This window comes from Desmodus rotundus, chromosome 8 (genome assembly GCF_022682495.2).
Source record: "Desmodus rotundus isolate HL8 chromosome 8, HLdesRot8A.1, whole genome shotgun sequence".
Taxonomy (NCBI): domain Eukaryota; kingdom Metazoa; phylum Chordata; class Mammalia; order Chiroptera; family Phyllostomidae; genus Desmodus; species Desmodus rotundus.
In genome coordinates this window covers 52119425-52141197 of record NC_071394.1, presented here as the reverse complement: position 1 = coordinate 52141197, position 21773 = coordinate 52119425, and the positions used below count along the sequence as shown (strand labels likewise).

The 21773-nt window shown below is 41.2% G+C and overlaps 1 protein-coding gene across 1 annotated transcript in view; it reads right to left on the bottom strand.

Moving 5' to 3' along the window:
* The window catches only part of RGS20 (regulator of G protein signaling 20), a 121792-nt gene that overhangs the window by 70975 nt on the left and 29044 nt on the right, over positions 1–21773 (bottom strand). The window contains 2 exon segments of the mRNA XM_045186095.3: positions 21200–21340; positions 21342–21500. Coding sequence (XP_045042030.2) covers positions 21200–21340; positions 21342–21500 — 300 coding nt within the window.

Here is a 21773-nt window from a genome sequence, read left to right as displayed (position 1 = left end):
TGAGGACCCATGTGTGGTAAACAAACAGATTTCTGGAGCTGAGAAGTCAAGTAGCTGAGAAGCCAGAGTGTAGCACAGATAATTTACAAGGATGTTGAAGAAATCAAGAATGAGGACAGGAACATTGCTGGCGAGAAAATGATGGCCCGCATGCCAGGCTTCTACATGAGGGGCAGGGCCCTAAGGCCAAGCAGATGACTGACAGGGAGGGGTCCGGTCTAGAGATATTCATTCAAAAGAAGTATTTTAAATTGTAGAATATTTATACAACATGAAAGTAATCATTTCAAGCCTTTAAGTCTACTGTGGCATTAAGTACATTCACACTGTTTTCCAAACATCACTGCCACCCATTTCCTGAAATTTTTCATCTTCTTCAACTGAACCTCTGTCCCCATTAAACAGTAACTCCACATTCCTCCCTTCCCCAGTCCCTGGCAACCATCCTTCTACTTTCTGTCTCTCTGAGTTTGACTATTCCAGGTACCTCAAATAAGTGGAATCATATAATATTTGTCCTTTGGGGATTGGCTTATTTCACGTAGCATAATGTCCGCCAGGTTCATCCATGTTTGGCATGTGTCAGAACTTAAGAAGTAGAGTTTCTAAGGAAAGACAGGTAGTCAATGTTTGAAAGTGGCCACAGAAAACAAAGAGACATGAATCTTACTTTTAAGAATGGAAGGATAAGCCAAGCCCTAGCCGGTGGCTCAGTTGGTTGGAGAATCATCTCATAAACCAAAAGTGTTGCAGTTGGTGTGCATTCCTAGGTTGAGGGCTTGATCCCCGGTTGGGGCACGAATGGGAGGCAACAAATTGATATTTTTCTCTTATAACTCTCTCTCTCTCTCTCTCTCTCTCTCTCTCTCTCACTCTCCAGTGTAGGCATATCCTGGGTGAGGATTAAAAAGAAAAAGAAGAAGAAGAATGGAGGGACATGGTGGAATTTCAGTGGAAAAAGGTCACCATAGACCAGGGCCAAGGACAAAGCACTGTTCTTAAAAAGTAGCCAGATTTCAGTGAGAGATGAAAGGGAAATAGACATTAAGAGACAATTGTCAAGAACTAGAGTGATTTTCTGATGACAGAGTAATAGCACAGTGGATTGGAGGTAGAGGGGCATCTGGTAAAATCTGATCACAAGATGAACATCCCTGAGGTGACCAGGTGAGCACCAGATCAGAGAGGCTCAATGGAATGGGAGTATCAGGTTCATTTGGAGGATTCCTGTAACACTGGGCTGGCCCTCCAGCTCACACCTGGTACTCACAGAAGAATCATTGAAAATAATGAGCACTCAATCTGTCAAGAATTTCAATAAGTCCGTGTAATGGCCCACACCATAAGTGAAAGGACCATGGAGTTTTAAGTCAGAGGTCCCCTTCCATTCTGACCTTTACCACTTGTGAGGCCAAGGCCAAATCACCTCGGTTTTCTAAGCCTCCATCTCCTCATTTGTACAATATTAGCCACCTTAAGATTTGTTAAAAGCAGTAAACTAGAGAATGAAGTGTCTGTGAAAACTATTAAGTGATACTCCAATGCCATATTATTAAGCTTAGTACTTATTGATAATATTTAATGTAAAAGATAGAATGAATACTATGGAAAGTCTTTATATTGTGTTTTAAGATCATAAACAAATTGATCCCATACCTTTCTCACTATATTCAGCAGAGTCAAATAGCCAGGTCCCACTTATTCACACACAGACATCTGGCACCATTGCCACTCACAAACCTAGAAGTAACCTAAAATGCCTCTGAGTGTGTGAAAAAGGGGATAAAAATAGCTGAGAAAAACTGAGAATGGAAAGTGCAGAAAGGAGGAATGTACATTTGTCAGCTTGTCAACCAGAGCAAAGAGCATGTTTGTACTTCCACTGGGGAAGCACAAGGAAAACCCCCTGGTGGGCTAAGCTGGAAGAAGTCCCGGTTCAGGCCTTACTTTTCTGTCATGAACTCCATGACCTCAGCATGGGCCACCACCCTGTGCTTCAGTTTTCTTGTTTGCAAACTGAAGCAACAAGATGATCTCTCAGTTTTTCTTTTTTTTTTTTTTTTAAAAAAAAGGTTGTATTATTTATTTTTTGAGAGAGGGGAAGGGAGGGAGAGAGGGACGAATAGAGTGGGAGAGAAACATAGATCAGCTGCTTCTCACACACCCCCAACTGGGGACCTGGCCTGCAAGCCAGGCATGTACTCTGACTGGGAATCAAACCTATAACCTTCCGGTTCGCAGGCCGGCCCTCAATCCACTGAGCCACACCAGCCAGGGCTCTCAATTTTTTCTCATTCTAAGATGCCAATTACATGGGTGAACCATACAAACACTGCTAAGTGGAAAAAGCCAAATGGAAAAGGCCACAGACTGTACGATTCCATTTATATAAAACATCCAGAATAGACAAATCTGTAGAAACAGAAAGTAAATCAGTAGTTGCTAGGGGCTGCAGAAGAAAGGGGCTTGGTGGGTGACAGGAAAGTGGTGTTGGGTTTTTCTGTGTATTGATGTAAATGTTCTGAAATGGATTACGGTGTTAGTTGCGCTCTCTGAATATACTAAAAGCCATTGAACTGTACGCTTTAAATGGGTCAACTGTAAAATATGTGAATTATATCTTAATAAAATGGTTTTCAAATGCTGTTAACTTACTTTAAAGGCAATATGCTGGACTGGAATGTTGGACATGAGTTCACTTCTGTCCCTAAATTGGTGACTTTACATAAGTCATTTGCTTGCACTGGACTTCTGTTGGCCAAGTCATTCTCCCTTTCTGTTTTATAAAGTTAGTTTTCATTGGGTATTATTAATTTCTTTGGGTATGGCAAAGGCATTCCATGACTTAAAGCTGAAACACATCAAAAAATGAAAGAAAATGTACCATAGTTTTTTGATCCACTCATTTACTGGTGGGCACTTAGGTTGCTTCCAGCACCTAGCTATTGTAAATTGTGCTGCTATGAACATTGGGGTGCATGGGTTCTTTTGAATTGGTGTTTCAGGGTTCTTAGGATATAATCCTAGCAGTAAGCAGAAAGAAAGAAGGAATTCCTACCCTTCCTGACAGCATGGATGGAACTGGAGAGCATTATGTTAAGTGAAATAAGCCAGGAGGTTAAAAACGAATGCTGTGTGATCTCACCTATAAGTGGAACCTAATCAATAAAACAAGCAAGCAAAATATAACCAGAGACATTGAAATAAAGAACAAACTGACAGTCACCAGGGGGGAGGAGGAAGGGGACAACCGGGTAAAGAAGGGGGAGGGTTGTCAACATGTGTAAAGGACACATGGACAAAGCTGGTAGGTTCAAGGGTGGGAGGTGGGGATGGGCGGGGTGGGGGGATGCGGTGGGAGGAAAATGGAGACAACTGTACTTGAACAACAATAAAAATAAATAAATAAAAATAAAGAATAAAATAAAAAAAATGAAAGAAAAAATACCCAAGGAAAAAGAGGAAGAAGAGATAAAAGATAGTAGGGAAGGGTAGCTGTGGTGTACTGGTGTGGTGGCTGCAGTGACAAACACCAATGCCACAGACACTAAGGTGATGGAGAGGAGAGACAGATATAAGAGCATCAGGCAAGCTTGGATGTAGGCAGTATGGGGACTGACAGCCGACACCTGGAGAAAATGTTGCATTACAGACCAGAACTATGTACAGTTCCTAATATTTAGTAGAAATATTAAAGTGTGTATCTGAAAAAAATGCACCATGACAATCCTTTCCCTGAACATCATGTTCACTGGGAAGTTCAGATGAACGTGCCAGTCATATGTGGCACTTCAGTGCACTCCTTTACAGACACAGGTTAGTGACACAGTCAGGAGTGAAAGTCCTTTACTTGCTTAAAAGCACTTGAAGTCCTCTTTGGCCTAGAGAACGGCTGTATTTATAGTCTTTCTTATATTTAGCAGTGAAGAAGTGGGTTCCCAAAGTGCATCTAGAGAAACAGAAAGGCATAAAGTGTAACTAGTTATTTAATAGAGAAGACAATGAAGAAGCGCAATTAATGGCACATAAGCCCTTACTGTGTTCAATCTTGTGCATATTTCAGATCTACCTCTGGTTTTGAAATCTAAATAAATCTAGAACCCAGAGGGCATTGTATATTATGCATGCTTCAACATAAACTTAAGAATGTGATCTGAAATTTGGTGTGAATTTAAATCCTCTACAAACTCACACATTTAAGTGCCTGAAGTAAGGAAGAAAGCTATAGAGTATTAAGAATGAAATTTGTTTTTCTTCTTTGATTCTGAAGTGATACAAGGAAGGTATCCTCCCAAGGGAAAAAAAAGATAAAGCCCCTTCTGTGCTGCCTAATCACCACCCATATTTCTAGGTACACTCTGAACATGCTTCAGTGCTAGGACAAGAGTCTGGGAACATCTGATATTCTCCGATGCATTTCTGAAGGTGAGGCAGTTTCCTCAATCTAGAACAATTTTGCAAATAAACAATGCAGGGGGGAAATGCAATATCATCATCATCGTCATTGTTGTTACTCTTCAGGTCAGCCAGGGAAGTTACAGCAAGGGGTAGGGAGGAAGGCACCTGGTGGTGAAAGGAGAGTGGGGCATCAGGAGCCACTCCAGACCCGATGTGAGATGGGGCTTCCAGGGCTGGCCTGGAGTGGACACTGTCAAGATCCTTTGGCAAGCAAAGGCTCCTGTAAGAAGAGGAGCACCTGTTACCTTTGCAGCATGCGCTCAAATGGACCTTGTACCTATCAGCACTTTGTAAATGAAGTGAACCGCCAAGCATTCAGAAAAGCCTTTACAAAATAAAAAGTGAGCTTGTCATGAACACATGGTGTCCCTCTGATGGAGTAGGAAGTGCAAGTACCACCCATGAGGTGGTCTGGTCAAGTCATTAAACCTAAGTCCATTCGAGCCCTTGAATCTAACATCTAGTTAGTTTACAGGAATTTAGGAAATAGAGGAGGAACAAATGAGCCTTGTGAGAAAGAAGCACACAAATTCAGGATGTAGGACAATCCGCAGGGCAATGCATTCAGTTTGTTCCACATGTTAGTGCATGTAAAGAAGATGGAGGGTGGAAAAAGCAGTCATGTCAAGAGTCTATGAAGAAACAATGTGATACAGTTAATGTTATGGACTGAATTGTGCCCCCTGATTGACGTGCTGAGGTCCTAACCTGCAAACTTCAGAATGTGAACTTAGTTGGAGACAGGATCTTTCAAGAGATGATTAAATTAAAAATTAGGGTTGGATTGTAATCCAATCTGCCTGGAAATTTGGATTCACAAAGACCAGGCATGTGCTTGCACCGAAGGAAGGCCGTGTGAGGACGCAGTGAGAAGACAGCAATCAATAAGCCAACCAGAGAGGCTTCAGAAGAAAGCAAACCTGTCCACACCTTGATCTTGAATTTCTAGTTTCCAGACTGTGAGAAAATAAAACTTCTGTTGTTTATGCCACTTACTATTTTGTTATGGCAGCCCTAGAAAACTAATACAGTTAGTTATTAAATTATGCTGGAATATTGTTAATTTTGTCAGGTATCAAAAGGTAATGCAGTTATTATGTGGATATTATATTTTTAAGTGTGCTTATCATAGTTATTATGTTTCTTAAATGTAACATCCCTTTTTATATTAACTGTCTTTATTGAGTAACATTTGTGATGACAGTTCCTATCACTGCCCCTAAGTTGTTAGCTAGAACTGTGGCAACTCTTACCCACAAAGGCATCCTCGTTTGATCACAAGCGAGAGGAGGAACTCACCCGGTGCTGCAAAAGCCCCCTTTCACTCTGGTCCAAACTCCTGGAGCTCTCCTAACACATTCTGTTTATTCTGGGCACAAGATATTTGCTGGTTGAAGAACTTCTCTTCCACCAATTACAGCAGATGGTTTATGAAATGTGTTAATGTACATGCAAATTACAGATTAAAATGTACAAAAAGGTGTGTTCATAAGTGACAAACTGGCCTTCTCTACTCCTTATACGTATGTCTGGGGAAAATTTTCCTCTACATCTCTTTTTGCACAAAATCTACTTTTCTCCATAGAAAATTCTCCGTGATCTCTTACTAGATAGTAGCATTGGCTACTCAAACCTTGCTTTATGTCCATTATTAGTTAGAATTTTTCATCCTGTGATAATGATCCTATCATAGATGATATGAAATAGAAAACTCCCATCCTATTCAAAGCTTTCAGGCTGTAAGTAATCTGAATCCCTGGTAGGCTCTCAAATCTGAGCTTTCTTATATACAAAACATTTGTGCATACTATTTCCCTTTGGCTCTTTTTCATTAGCATTTTTGGAGTTTGTTGATTGTCATTAAGTTTTCCTGTTAGTATGAAAAGCTAGATGTTGAAATGGTAGATACCAAAAGGAACCTTAAATTAGATCCTTTGATTTTATTTCCTGTAGGAGATTGTCTTAATTGGATTATTGGTCTGTCTTTCCAAAATTTTTTTTCTTGGGAGTATACTATTTCTCTAAAAAATAACATTGTTATTGGTTGAACTAACTTCATACGTAGCTTTCCTATAGATTGCTTCCTATGAGAACCTAGCAAAACTGAACACTTACATTTAGATTATAGATGAGAGGTAGGAAAATATTTTCTGTAGAAGACTAGAGAGTAAATACCATAGCCTTTGCGGGCCACGTGGGCTCTATTGCAACTACTCAACTCTCCATTGGTGCAAAAGCAGTCACAGACGTCATGTGAATGAATGAGTGTGGCTGTGTTTCAGTGAAACTTTATGGACACTGAAATTTAAACTTTGTAAAATGTTCATGTGTCATAAAATGTTACTCCTTTTTTGATTTCTACCCCCCCCCAACAATTTAGAAATATAAACATTGAGCTTTTGTGCTGGTGAACACATCAAAGTGCTAGGAGAATGGATCACCTATAAAGGACGTGGAAGCTCCATGCCCGTCCCCCTTACCTTGCCCTGTATAAATGGAGCTGTTCCTGAGTTACTGACCCCGGTCTCCAGGCAAGAAGGAATCCTGCCAACAGACTGCTTTTGGGGGACATCTGTAATAGTGACAGCAATTTTTAAACAAAATCTGAAAAAAAAAAAACAACCCACGAAGAAAGCAGACAGCCTTTGAATTCAAACTGCAACCCTTCCCTGAGTCCCCAGCCTGCTCGCCTAGCTCATCAAGATTTTGGACTTGCCAAGTTTCCATAATTGTGTGAGCCAATACCTCAAAATAAATCCCTCTCTTTATATAAAAAATAAATAAAACGTTTAAAAATGTAAAAGCTATTCTTAGTGCGCAGACCATACAAAAACAAGCAGTGGTCTGGATTTGGCCCATGTGCCTTAGTTTGCTGACCTCTGTAATAAATACATAGAAACTTTCAGTAGATTATTATTATTTTTAAAGATCTTATTTATTTAGAAGAGGGGAAGGCAGGGAGAAAGAGAGGGATAGAAACATCTACGTGAGAGAGAAACATAGACTCATTGCTTCTCACATGCACACCAACTGGGGACCAGAACCACAACCCAGGAGTATGGCCTGACTGGGAATTGAACCGGTGACCTTTTGCTTCATGGACAAAGCCCAACCAACTTGGCCATGCCAGACAGGGTGAAAACTTTCCATAGATTCTTTACAGTTTTAGAAAAGGAAGTGCAGATTCTAGAGTAGTACTATCCCATTGATTATACTAAAAATTTTCCCACCATAGCTCATGACTATACCACAGTGCAGCAAGCTACATATTATACATACACAGTCTAACAAATTCACATTTGTGCCTCTAGCCCAGGCCAACCCTTCATTTCAAAACACATCAATCCAGCTACCTACTTGCCACGATGGGAGCTCTCATGGACATCTCAGACTTTAGGGTCTAAAACAGACTCTTGATACTCATCCCCTGCCCCCTCTGTTTCTCCTCCAGTCTTCTCCAAGTCAGTGCACGGTGCCCACATCACAGGAGTCACCTTGATTCCTCTCACAGCATCTTACTCATTAGCAACTTGCCAGATCTCCAGAGTGGATGTTATCAGGTCTGCTCGCTTCTCTCCAACCCCAAAGCCTCTCCCGTTCAGTTTGGCACCTTGCCTGGACTGCCACCATGAGCCCCCAGTCCATCCCCTGCTACTCTACCCCATACAGATTTTCTGCTGGGGTGATAGAGTTGAGTAGTTGCAATAGAGACCACAAGACCCACAAACTAAAATATTTTTTTGCTTATTTCTCTTTTATTGTCATGATGAAAACCTGAAACCTATTAAAATGTATATTTTGTTAGATAAGAACAAAGAAAAAGTGGTTTAAGTAATTTTTATATCCAATGTTATAGTGCATATTCATTTATAGAATGAAAAAGCTATAATTATGTATATACATATTTGAATATATGCTTATACAAGTGCAGATATATTTTACATTCTATATAAATTAGAAGTTTGCTTTATATTTTATGTACTTTATATCAGAATTGAATTTCTATATGACTTCTTTTTTAAATCTTTTTTATTTTTAATTTTTTTCATGTTTTATTATTGTTCAATGATCTCACCTGTAAGTGGAACCTAATCAACAAAACAAACAAGCAAGCAAAATATAACCAAAGACATTGAAATAAAGAACAAACTGACAGTAACCAGAGGGGAGGGTGGAGAGGGATAATGAGGGAAAATAGGGCAAGGGCCATCAAGGAACATGTATAAAGGACCCATGAACAAAGCTAAAATATTCACTGATTTAAAATAGAACTCAGATTCTGTTAGTCTACTGTGGCTTTCGATGGTAATGTGTGAAATCAAAATAAAATGTACTCTTTATCAGAGCCTGCTTTCTCCACTGACAGTTTTCAGCTAATGCACAGTTTCTCCTTTGTCTACATGAGCAAATGTAGTATTCAATAGCAATCACACCTTACTCACATTTAATTTGTGAAAGTATTCTGTGGAACAGATTTCAAGATCCCATTTTATCCACAGGGAAACTCACACTCAGAGATTGTGTGATGTGCCAAAGGTCTCAAAGTCTGTCCCTGCAACAGACTTGGATCTATCAGGGGTGTCAAACTCATTTTCACTGGGGGCCACATCAGCCTTGCAGTTGCCTTCAAAGGGCCGAATGTAATTTTAGGACTGTAGAAACGTAACTACTCCTTAACTAGGGGCAAGTTGCTCAGCGCTGCTACCAGGTAGAAACAAAGCAGAGTGCCAGATTTGGCTCCTGGGCCTTTTGTTTACCATCATTGGCTCCAGTCTCAGGTCCATCTACCACCCACAATGCCTTGCTCTCACCACAGCTGTGCACAGAGCACAATTAGACAGCTTTGGGTTATTTTTGGCTACCCATCAAGGGGAATGCCTCTGGAGTCCTTTTTCCAGCAGGGCTGCTGCTAATTAGAATGGACTAATAAAAACTCCAGTGCATCGCCTTGGTTCCATACTGCCTTCGTGTTCCCAAGACAGTCTTCTGGGGGCTGAGCTGGTGGAATGTTTTTGTCTGCTTATTCCTAGGGTATGTGTGAGAGAATGTCTGTTCCTCAAGGTTTTGGTTTTCTACAAATTGCATCAAAATGTTTACTAAATTTTAGGTCCTCATCTCCCCTTGGTATGAAGTATAAAATAGCTAGGTATGATGAACAAACAGATTTAAAATGGACAAAATTTCAAAGAATTGAAATGTCTAATGGTTTTACATTTTTGACTATCTATAGAGAACTGTAGTTATTTAATAATTTCTCTCTTTTTGTGAGACAACATAAGGCAGTAAGATAAATAGATCTGGGAATAAAACTTGCATCCTAAGGGATATACAAAAAGGCTCATAGAGGACCAGTTTTAATCAAATTACAATGTATATGTCATCACCTGATTATCAGAATAAACTTGATATACAGGGTCTGGCAGAAGTAACTCCTGCTTGAGTGTGGTTGGTAATAATATGGGTGTAATAATTTATAGTTTTAATTTGAACATTTCACCTAAAATGTCATGTGGTGTGCTTGAGTGTGATATTGTTATGTTACAGAATTACATGCTTATGATTTTGTAATAAAGAAGGGGCGTTATTTATATCGGACCCTGTGTTTTAACAAATATATGCTTATCTAAATTAATATTTATAATTTTAATACTTTCATAATTATGAACATGCCACTAGAGATAATGAAAAGAAATAAATCTTTTTGTTTAGTTTATGACAGTGTTTTACATGTCCAAGGTGAGTTTTCCACTTTATTAAATTTTGCATAATTTTACCTGTTTCCTACCTCTTTGTACCCTTTTAATCGCCCCCCTTTTACACAAATTTATTTGACATAGTCTGGTTAGAGGTTCAGATGTTTTTGCTAATAAGTATTTTATTTTACCAGCAGAGTAGCACAGTCTAATAAGTCACTTAAAGGGCCATGACTAAATATCTTTAGCAAAAGGTTAGCTCTCATGAGAATTTGATAAATTGCAAGTTGTTGCATAACTAGATCCTATAATTCTTATGCATTGACTTAAACCTGCCCACAAACTGTAAGGAGTGTAGTCTTCTCAGAATGTGGAGGTTAGACGATGAAGCTGACTCTCATCGTACTGAAGAAGACAAGACCTAAAGGTATGTGAGTAGACTCAGGGACACAGACCTAATGCAGTGTCCTCCCTGCCCAGATCTGGAGAGGCCCGTGTACTTCAGAAGCACAAAACTGACTCCAAGACTACTTTCATCTTATATTTAGAGTTCAATATATTAGTGTGGTCTTTTTGAAAAGAAACAAATGCAGAAGTCAAAGACCAGCTTGGTAACAAGAAATTTAGTATGAAAATTAATCATACTTAAATCATTCAAGGAGATAACGTTAACATTACTCACAGCCCCATACAGACTCTCCTCTGCAAAGATCAACCAGCTGTTCTTTCCAGAAATATTGTTAGCCTTTTCTTAATATTTCTTAATATTGTTTTTTTGTTGCCAACGTTTATGATAAACCCTACTAGATATAACACCAAGTAGTTGGATACAGATTTTACTGAGAGCAGACTACTTACTTTAAGAGTAATACTTTCTGCCACTGAAGTTTATATATTTAATTTTGGTCTAGAAAAAGACAAAGATTTTGGCAAAGTATGAATTCATAATAGATATTAAGTCATAGGTATAAGCTTTTATATTATAAAACTTTTCTCAGAACTTGTTGGAATAAAAAAAGTTTTAGAATCTGTACCTGATATGAATATATCAAAATATAAGTGCTTAAAATCAAGTTATTCCTGCTCAGGAGCCTAAAATAATGATGTGTCAATATTAGAGGAATAATGGTAATAGGTACCACTTTCTGAATGCTCCCTTGAACTCTCTGCTAAATATTTCTCACTTTAAAGTAAGTGTAATTTTACCTATTATACATATTAAGAATTAGAGGCTCACAAACTAGTAAGCCAAAATTCAAATCCAGTTCTTTCATTCTAATGCTTACGCTTTTTACACGACACAACTGCAGTTTGAAACATAGAGTTGCAAGGATTATAACATACTTCTTTCCCTTCTAACATTTTGAAACTCATAGAAACGTGTATTACATTTTATAATTGTAAATGACAAAAAATTAATCTTCATTTTCTAAATTGTATTAGAAACAAATGATCGAATAGATTAAAAATGTAATCTAAACATGGAAGAAAAAGAAACAAATCAAGAGAAATATCTTCAAGAAAAATGGTGATAGGTCAGGGCACACTGCTGTTACCATACAACAACTAAAGTCAGATAAATAATTAAAATCACATTTCTTTTGTTGTTGTTGTTTACCTATTTATTCCTTCTCTGATGCTCTTCCTTTCTTCATGTAGATTCAATTTTATAACCTATACAATTTTCCTTCTATATAATGAAAATTAAAAAAAAATTATTGTTATTTATTTAGAAATCACATTTCTAAAGACACCAGGAAGACACCACTATGGAAGCAGAATGATTAAATTTACTAAAATTCCTGAGAGGGAGGGCTCTTCAAAAGTGAGCAGTCTGTCACTAGCTATTTACATCCCTGAGGACATTTGGTGACTCTGGGCATGGGCAGCATATAAAGGGTCTCTACAGCCTCATGTGGAAGAACAAGTCCTTCTCCAGTAACAGGTCTTCCTCAAAGGTATGGCTCGCCTCCTCAAGATGTTCACCAGACGTGGAAACCACCTGGGGAAGGTGGGGCACAAAGCAAAGCTCAAAACTTCCGAAGGTGGGACTAAGTCCCTCATTCTTTCAAGAGTGAAAAGATAGAAATCCACAAGGCTCTAAATCCAAAGCCTGGGAGAAAATACATGAGAAATGGAATATAACCAGAGATGACTTAAGTCTTACTAAAATTGTAAACAGCTCCAACCCATTGTAATTCCTGTTAACAGTGAAGTGATCAGCCCCTCACCCTCACAGAGGAAATCACTCCAAAGGAGATTCCTGGCTGGTAGAAGATATTATCTGAACCTACACAATCTGTGTATATACAACATCTACATATGTCAATAATAAAAATTACTAGATACATGAAGAGATGGAAAAATGTGATAGAGAAAACAAGTGATAGATAGGGGTTCACAGACCATCTCATTATTGGATTTAGTAGACAAGAATTAGATGGGCAAAACTGATGAAAAAGGAAATTTCATCATAGAATTTAAATGTATTAAGAAGAATCGAATGGATATGCTACATTTATAACAAAACAATTTCTGAAATTATAAACTCACTAGTTTGACAGAAGACTGGGCACAACAGGAAACAAGCTAAATAAATAAGATACAAGTCAAAAGAAAGTATTCAAATTGAAGAAGAGAGACAAAAATGGACAAAAAGCATAAAATAAGAAACATGAGGGAGAAAAGGAAAAAGTCTAATATATATGTATAGACTACACATATAATACTCAAAATACTCCTTTTGTATAAACTCAAATAATAGTTTGAGTATTTATATACTCAAATAATATATATTTATATTTATTTATATACTCAAATAATATATATAATAGGAGCAGGAGAGACAAAACAGGTCAGAAGCAATATCTGAAGAGATACTGAGTAAAAATTTTCCATAGCTGATGAAAGATATCAATCCACAGATATAAGAAACTCAGTGAATAGAAAGGAAGACAAATATAAAACCATACCTAGCCACATTGCATTCAAATTGGGGCAAGCCAAAAACAAGAGAAAAAAATTAAATCAGCCAGAAGTAAAAGACATGTTACCTTCAGAGAAGCATGACTTTTCAGAGAAACTATAGAAGTCAAAAGATAATGAAATGAGAGTGCGCAGGCAAGGCACAGATTGGGATTTGCACACACATAACACACACACTTTTGACAATAACTTATATCCAGAATGTATAAGGAACTCTTACGAATCAATAATAAGACAGACAACACAATGGAAAAATGGGCCAAAGAAATGTGGAGGCAGTTTATAACAGAAGATATACAAATGCTCCTCCCAAAAAGGTACTCAACATCATTAGTAAGCGTTAGAAATGCAAATTAAAACCACAATGATATACCTCTACACAGACAAGGGAAAGACTAAAATTAAATGGATTGACAATTCTAAATGTTGATGAATATATATATATATATATGTATATATATATATATGTATATACTGGCAGAAGTAATGCCTGCTTGAGTGTTGTTGGTAGGGTAATAACAATTTATAGTTTTAATTTGAACATTTCACCTAAAATGTCATATGGTGTGCTTGAGTATGATATTGTTATGTTACAGAATTACGGGGTTATGGTTTTATAATAAAAAATGGGTGTTATTTGTGCCAGACCCTGTACGTATGTATGTGTGTGTATACATGTGTGTGTGTATTTATTTATTTATTTATTTACTTATTTATTTCTGGTTTGGAGAGTAAAAGCAGTTTGAAAAACTGACTATTATCTAATAAAGCTAAACATATACTGAATCTGTTACTCAGCAATTTCACTCTTTGGAATGCAATGGAAATAACAGCTTATATTTATCAAAAGACATGAATAAGAATGTTTATGTTAGCATTATTCACAATAGCCCACACCGGAAACAACTCAAATGTCCTTCGCATGGAAGAGATAAATGAACTGTGGTGTATTCACACAGGAACACTGGACAACTGAAAAAAAATCATAACACATGCAACAACAATGAGTAATCTCAAAAACATAATGCTGAGCTAAAGGGCTAGATGAAAAGAATATATGTCCATGTGGGGTTCAAAAAGAGGCCCAACTAAAATATGGTTGGAGAGCTTATAAAAGTAGTTACCTGTGGGAGGAAACAAGAGGGGGTTCTTATGCATATGGGGTGAAAATATGCTGTATCTTGTTCTGGAGCAGTGGTGAGTGACCCTCCACCCCACCCTCACCCCCCCTCTCCCAGAAGACATATGGCAATGTCTGGAAACATTTTTGATTGTCACATCTAGGGAGAGGTGCCACTGGCATCTAGTGGGTAGAGGACAGGGATGCTGCTAAATGTCTTACAACAAGGAGATATTCAATCCAAAATGTCAATAATGCTGAGGTTGAGAAACCCTGACCTAGATGATGGTTACATAAGGCTGTACTTATGTAAAGTTTATTAATCTGCATATTTAATATATGTACAATTTACTATAAGTTAAAAGTTAAATTAAAAAAAGTTAAAAGCAATCCAGGGTGTCACAAAAAAACACCTATAGCTCCTCACTGAAACTCAACAAACTTAGGTAGAAACTTCGTTTCAGTTTTAGGAATAGTCTAATTTATTAAATAGTCCCAATGATCTGAAATTACATTAAGTGAGGAAGAACAGAACTCTTTATGTACAGCCACCATTAAATGCAAAGCAGAATCTATACCTTTCTATATAGCAGATAATGTATGAATTAGTATTCAGTTATCCCTAGAAATGGATATTTGTAGAAACACAATAAAGGTATATGATAAAGTCCACACATCTGGGATTCTCTTGGGGCCATCAGAAGATAGAGAAAAATATACATGTGCTTTTAAACAATCATCTAATCTTGGTTCCAAGGATAATAACTTCTTACTATCAGTTGTCAACAAATATTAAAAAAAATCTAGTCCCTTATATCTCCTTATCATCTCACCCTGAGACATAAAAGTTTTACAAGGGTGAGAGGAGGCATAGGTTGCATCATTCTTTCCAATGTCTTTCACAAAAGGAACAGCCATAAAAGCCTGTGTTGATTTAGCCATATGGCCCCAGAAGGGTTTTAAGTGCTGGGTTATAAGGAGCTGTAGAACAGCACCACAAACTTGTGTTCTAACTCTTGAGCAAATACTGTTCAGTTGGTGTCAGAGGTGACAAATGAAGACAAACCAGAGAACAAGGTATTGTCTACTTCACTGTTGTGCTAGATGTATGCTCTCCAACCCAGGACCTCAGAGAGTCAAACTGCTGGGCAGCTTTGCGTGAAATGCCACTGTCTAACATCAAAACACTAAAGCACTTAAAAAGGATTTTATAACTTACAGTAAAATTAAATAATAAGGAGAAATTGAGCACTCCAAAACCAAAAATGTTACCTGGCTTTAATAGTCATTGAAATAACTCAAGTAAAATATCACAGTTGGGCAATAGAACATATTACTCACATTTTGCAAATGATTCCCCATGAAATAGCTAGAATCCAATCAACTGGATTAGAATCAAGGTAATGTATTCTATGCATGCACAATCTTGGGTGCTCCGTCGCATCCAACTTCATTGTGAATGGCCGCTGCAAAAGCCCACTCAATCATACTGAAAACTGACTCATCCCATACAGTGTTGTCTAAATTCTCGAGCTCATCAAGGTAACATTCAGGAACCATCTCAGATAGTGCTGGGTAATCAGTGACTCACACTTATTGTACTAAATGCTAAGCTCTGACTCAGAGCGAACCCTGTTAGTTGCTGACTGACACTATATGTATTTGAATAGAAGCTCACATTGTGAGTCACCTGGTAGTGCACTGAAAACCAATCCACAATATTCCCAATTGGATTCACATTATAATTATTTTGGGGCCTAATTTAACATATGTGATTTCAAAACTCAAGTCTGCTGATCAGGCTTAGGAGCATGCTAAAAAGCCACTCCCTGCTTAATGCCCTATACTTCTGTCTAAGAACATTTGGTATGTGTACAGAGATACAAAGTCAGGAATGAGATATCCAGTTCCTGCACTGGAGAGAACCAAGGCTTGCTTCTTCAAGGATGCAGGCACAGTTCCTAGAAAGGCCTTCCCTGGAAGACACCATTCCTATAAATAACTTAGCAAGGTCAAAGGCTCACTTGAAAGGCTCTGCCATGTAATCCCTAAACTGCTCATGTGAGGGCTGGACCTGTGAGCCACCCGCGGCCTCGCTGCCTCTGTCTGTGTTAGGGGAATGTCACTGCCACATGTAGGAATGAAGGAACACTAGGGTTATAGAAACTGCCATTCAAGCAACTGAAATGAAGCCAATAGCCAGGTTATTGCTCTAAAATAAGAAAGGTTTTCTTTTCTCTTTCACTCTTGCTTGTTCACAAAATCTGAAATAATAAAATCTCTGTGTAATTTTGAAGGACTTTCCTAAATAGCTCTTTATACAGGAAAGACCTTCAAAACCAGCAGGAAGGAGATTGTTAAAATTTAAGAACAGCTCAAAAATGGTTTCTAATGTAAAACTGCTACAAAGGATTAATAGAACATGCAGCCTAATGTATACTCCAGTGGGACCTTATATTCTAATGCTGGCTCTGCCTCTAGCTTGATCTGTGACCTTACCTTACCTTAGGTAAGTCACATGGTCATATCTTCTGCAGTGAGGGACCATGATGAAGCTGTGGGACAAGATTAGCCAGCCACATCACTGCCTGGTCTTTCTTGTGTTGGAGATAACACATGCTTGTTTATTTTTCCCTATATAATAACTGGTTTCCTATTTGTTAAAGGTTCATAAATCTGTGGGAAATCTTCAGTGTGGTGTTGAAAAGCCCTGGGAAGTGACTCAGAAGACCTAATACTAATGTTATTTTGCTTCCTATTTAGCTGGAGATCTCTGGCCTGGGTCCTTAACCTCTCTGAATGTTTCCTCATGTGTCAAAAGAAGGAGGTAGAATAAGTAATTTTATGTTTACCATTCTGTATTCTTGATATTAAGGGTATCTTGGCTAAAGTGTTTGAAATGATCTTAGAGATGTTAGCATTTCTAACTTCGAAGCCATTTCCATAATAAAATTGACCCAGTACACTATTTAATGCAGACATTTTTTTATATACCATGACCTAATGTATATTTTTCATGCATATCTGTTTTACAAAGTGAAATATGTTGAAGGTTATAGCTAATTGTCTTAAAATGATGTTTAAAGCTTGTATGTAAATATTTCATAATTATTTGAAATAAAAGGGTCCAGAAGATGTAGAAATGCATTGTATTTAAATTTATTTTTTATTTAATAGTTTTTATTGTATTTTTTCATTTCCATTTAGTCCCCTTACACCCTTAGCCCATGTCCCCCTCCCCTCAATCACCACGCTGTTGCCCATGTCTCTGAATATTGTATTTAAATTTACATACTGACATAGAAGACACTGTTTTTCTAGTATTCATGATTTACTAGAATACATTCTAGTATTCTATTTCATTATGTATGCTCTTTACAGCACACAAAATGTGCACTTTTCCTTATCTTTTTATATTTTGAAGTTTACTAGGCTAATTTAGATCAACATAATAATAGTATTGATAGCTTTTGTTTGCTATGAACCAGAGCTTTACTATATTAATTTACTGAATTCTGGCAACTACCCTATGAAGTAGGTACTTCTATTATCCCCAGTTTGTGGATGATAAAACTATGGCACCAAGAGGTTAAGTAACTTGCCTAAGGTCACACAGCTAGGCTGGGATTTGAAACCAGACAATTACAGAGCCCAGGACTCCTACCCATTAAGCAATATTGCCTCTCATAGGAGTTCCTGATTTGTGATACAAAAGATGCCACTTGATGAACAGAAGATAAACAGGATGACACCCAGTAGAAAATTAGGTTATGAGCAAAAAAAAAAGGGGGGGGGTGGAATTTACAGATAGAGCCATTTCATTACAAATGTCCTTGCCAAGTCTGGGGAGGAAGTCAGACCGTTTTGTGAACTCGGGCCCTTACATAGTTTATGGATACCACAATCTGGAACCACTAGAAGTGAAATGAAGGACCTAGGATCTGTGTTCCAGGGGAGGGTTGACCCAAGAAGGATAACTGGAAAATAGTGCAGGAGCTCCCTGCTCCCCCTACTCCCTGGGCAATGAGAAAACCCCGTGGGCAAGTACCTGCTTCTGCTAGCCAATGGGTGAAAAGAGTTCCACCCGCATCCAAAGCACCGGCTACAGTGGGGGTGGACAAAGAGCGATTGGCCTTTGCCAGATTCTGAGAAGCAAGGGATGTGGGAGACATTTTCTCTCTAGCGCTCTCTTCCCTGATAGAAACTGTATTCGCAGTCACTCCTCCACCCTATCTGCCACAGGTGGTGGGGATGCGGCAGCAGACACCCTCGGGTCCCAGTCAGCGCCCACTCTCTTAGCTGCCAGCACTTTTTGGGCCGTGTCCCGCCCGAGGGCCCTGGCTACTCGCCTGGGTTTTCCTTGCACGCTGGCAAGTCCGGGAGGCTCGCCACCCTGCAAGCCAGTCCCTGCGCGCCGCCTGTCCCGAGGCCTTTCCACTGCCCACTGCTCCAGAGGCAGGATGGGCAGGTCGCTGAGCACATAGATTCTCCAATTCCCACTCCTTCCCGCCCACTCTCCCGAGCGCGCAAGGGCGGCTGGCATACAGAAGTTCCGCAGCAAACGCCCACCCCTCCCCGAGCATCGCCTCTTCCCCGACCTCCCCCAGGCCCGTTCCCCAGCAATGAGGGCAGGGAAGTCCCCGCGCATACCCACCCCAAAAGCCCACTTCCCCCCCTGAGCGCCGCCTCTCCTTTGGTCCCTCGCCCACCCACTTCCCCTTCAATTTTCCACAGCTTGGTCGCCCAGACTCCTTCCAACTTCCTGAGAGCAACTCCGACAGTGAGGAAGAGTCAATCACCCAGGTTTGTTCAAGAAAAATACCCGCGACGCCCGCTCCTAAAAAGCCTAGCGCGGATTCAAGAGCGTAAGTACTGAAACCGAGTCAGACCCGCCTGGGTCCGTGTGCGGGAGCCCTTTCCTGGCCCAGCTCCTCAGGTCCTTGTCCTGAGTGGCACTTCCCCTAAAGGGAGGTTCTGCGATTCAGGGAGTGCCTACTCTTCCTTTCCACCTGCCTGCCTCTTCCTCGTCCTTTGCAATGTCCAGTGGGAGTGCCCACGTTTCCACCCGCCTAATTTCCCAGATATACTGCGGGTGTCAATATGCATTTTAGGCTTTTAAGCGCTAGGTTCCCGTGTCCCCCACCCACTCACTGACCCCAGGCTATAGAGGCTGACGCCCTGGTGGGCAGTATAGAAATTGATTCTGGTGGCTAGATGCCCCCACCCCACCCCACCTTGAGACACGGTCACACCTCCAAAATACGCACTGAGCATCGTACCGGACTGGACCCGCGGAATAGGAGACCAACCCATACGCGCTCCCGCCACTGCGGCGACGAGAGCATGCCAGCTTTTGCCCGGCGTGTGCGCCCGGCTTGACCAGGCTACTTCCCAGCCGGAGAGGAAGAAGAGAGGTTTAGGAAGCAGGGTACTCACGATTCCACTGTTTGCCTGGAGAGCTGGAGGGGAAGCTCCTGCCGGCTTGCCGCGGTCGGCCGTGCGCATGCGTCCCCTGTGTGCTTTATTTATTTATTTTTATTTTATTTTATTTTATTTTAAATTTTAATACCAAGTGGTGTACTTTCTACGTTCGCGATCGCTCTCTCCAACTTTCCTCTTCCTCAGGTTCTGGGTCTTTCCTCTCACCCTCCTCTCCTTTTCTCTCACTTCCTGTGCTCTGCCTCCACCCTCTCCTCCTTCCCCCGCGGAGCGATCCTAAGTCCCACCTGGCTCTGGCAGCCGCGCGCTTCGCTGCGGTGGGTCACCCGAGGTCCCACGCGGGCACCAATCTGCACCCGGACCGTAGTCTCCTTCCTTTAGCCTGGAATTAGGAAGTACCGAGATTGTGGGCGCAAAGCAAGGCAAGCGCTGAGGGTGTTTGCAGAGTCCTCCTCTGCTATATCCACGCTTCCGCGCTCGGGGGCGCAGCCAGACTCAAGTGCGGGAACGCGTGCTCAGACCTTGTGAATGAAGCGGGCAGAGGGAGGTGCGTGTGTTGGGGGTGCGCAGTGCAAGGAGGGGTTGCTCAGTCCCTGGAGATTCTTGCCGCGGACTGCCCTGCCTCTGGAGGGCAGCCCCTTACAATCTCTCTTTCCCCAGGGTGCTTCTGGGACCTCTGCCCCTATTCAACAGCGGTTCCGCCTCCCTCTCCGGTTGTCCCACCCGCACAGGGAAGGGGCATCCTCGCCCACTCCCGCCTGCGGGAGCCAAAAGCTTCACCTCGTTTGGGGGTTGGGGTTGGGTTGGGTGGCAAAGTCTAACTCCAAACTCCGGATCCTTCTGAGACCCTTTGTAGCCGCCCTCTCTCCATCAGGGCCTCCGGAGATCAGGATGAGGAGGAGGGACTGGAACGTGGAGGAGGAACTTTGTCACTAGGCCTGTGCACGAGGATCGGATTGCCGAGTGTCGCTATAGTCCCCAGGGTGCCCTCAGGAGCGAGAAGTGGTTGCACTGACGGGTCCGTGTGCCTGAGCTCGGAGGGCTAAACTGAAGTTGAAAGTTGACCCGACACAAAAATAACATCACGTCATTTCCTCCCCGGCCTCTCCAGCCGGCAGTCACTGGGGGTGGGGGGCAGAGGAGTGGGCGCGCGAGGAGGGATCAGAGGCGCAGCTGAGGACGGCTGAAAGAAGTGGGAGGAGAGCGACGCGTTAAGAACCTGTGTCTGAGAGCAGCCTCGGGAAGGACGAGGGCTTCCTCCCTCTTCCTTGAACCCTGGAAGAAAACCACACAGGAAAAAAGTGGCGTGGAGGGTTTCCTGAGGGAAAGTGTCAGGAGAGTCGCCAGAGGCTTTTCCTTGAACTTGCTCAACCCTGTCTCTACTTTTCCACCTCTCCTTGATGGCCGGAGCCCTTGTTGGCCCCGCGAGTGTCTCAGTCAAGGTTAGGAAGGAGTTGGGATGCAGGTGGCCAGAGTTGGGCATGGTGGAGACAACAGTACTCACGGGTATGAACGAGCGCTGCCCAGCGCTGGCGTCCTCTTCCTGGGGCAGGCGTTCCCCTGGGCCTCGGCCAGGCAGTGTCAGAGCTGCCTGGAGCAGGAGCGAGAGGCGGCCTGGCCGCTCCTCGCTCCCGCGCAAGAGCCCCCGTCCCTGGCCTGGCGGGAAGCAGGAGGGAGAAGTCCGAGCACCGCTGGGGAGTCCATGGAGGGGTTCTCCGGAGAAGGTGAGAGAAGAACTGCGTGAGGCTGTGGAGGGTGCTAGAAAGGACGGTGAGCAGCTTCCGGGCAGAAGGCAAATCTGGGATCTGTGCAGAGCAAGCAAAGGGAAGGACAAGAGTGGAAGGAGAGAAACAAAACCAGCATGCCATTACTGACGAGCCCAGCCTCAAACTGAAGAAAATGTGCACTTCGTGCCATTTACTACAACATTGCTATGGGGATGTGAGAAGGTCGGTGAGAGCAAAAGGAAAGGCAGTTAGATTTTCTCCCCCTAACTTTCCCTCTCCCCTTCCCTTTCTTCCCTCTTCCTCCACCTTCCTTTCTCCCTCTTCCCCTCTTTTTAAATCCCTGCTATTCAG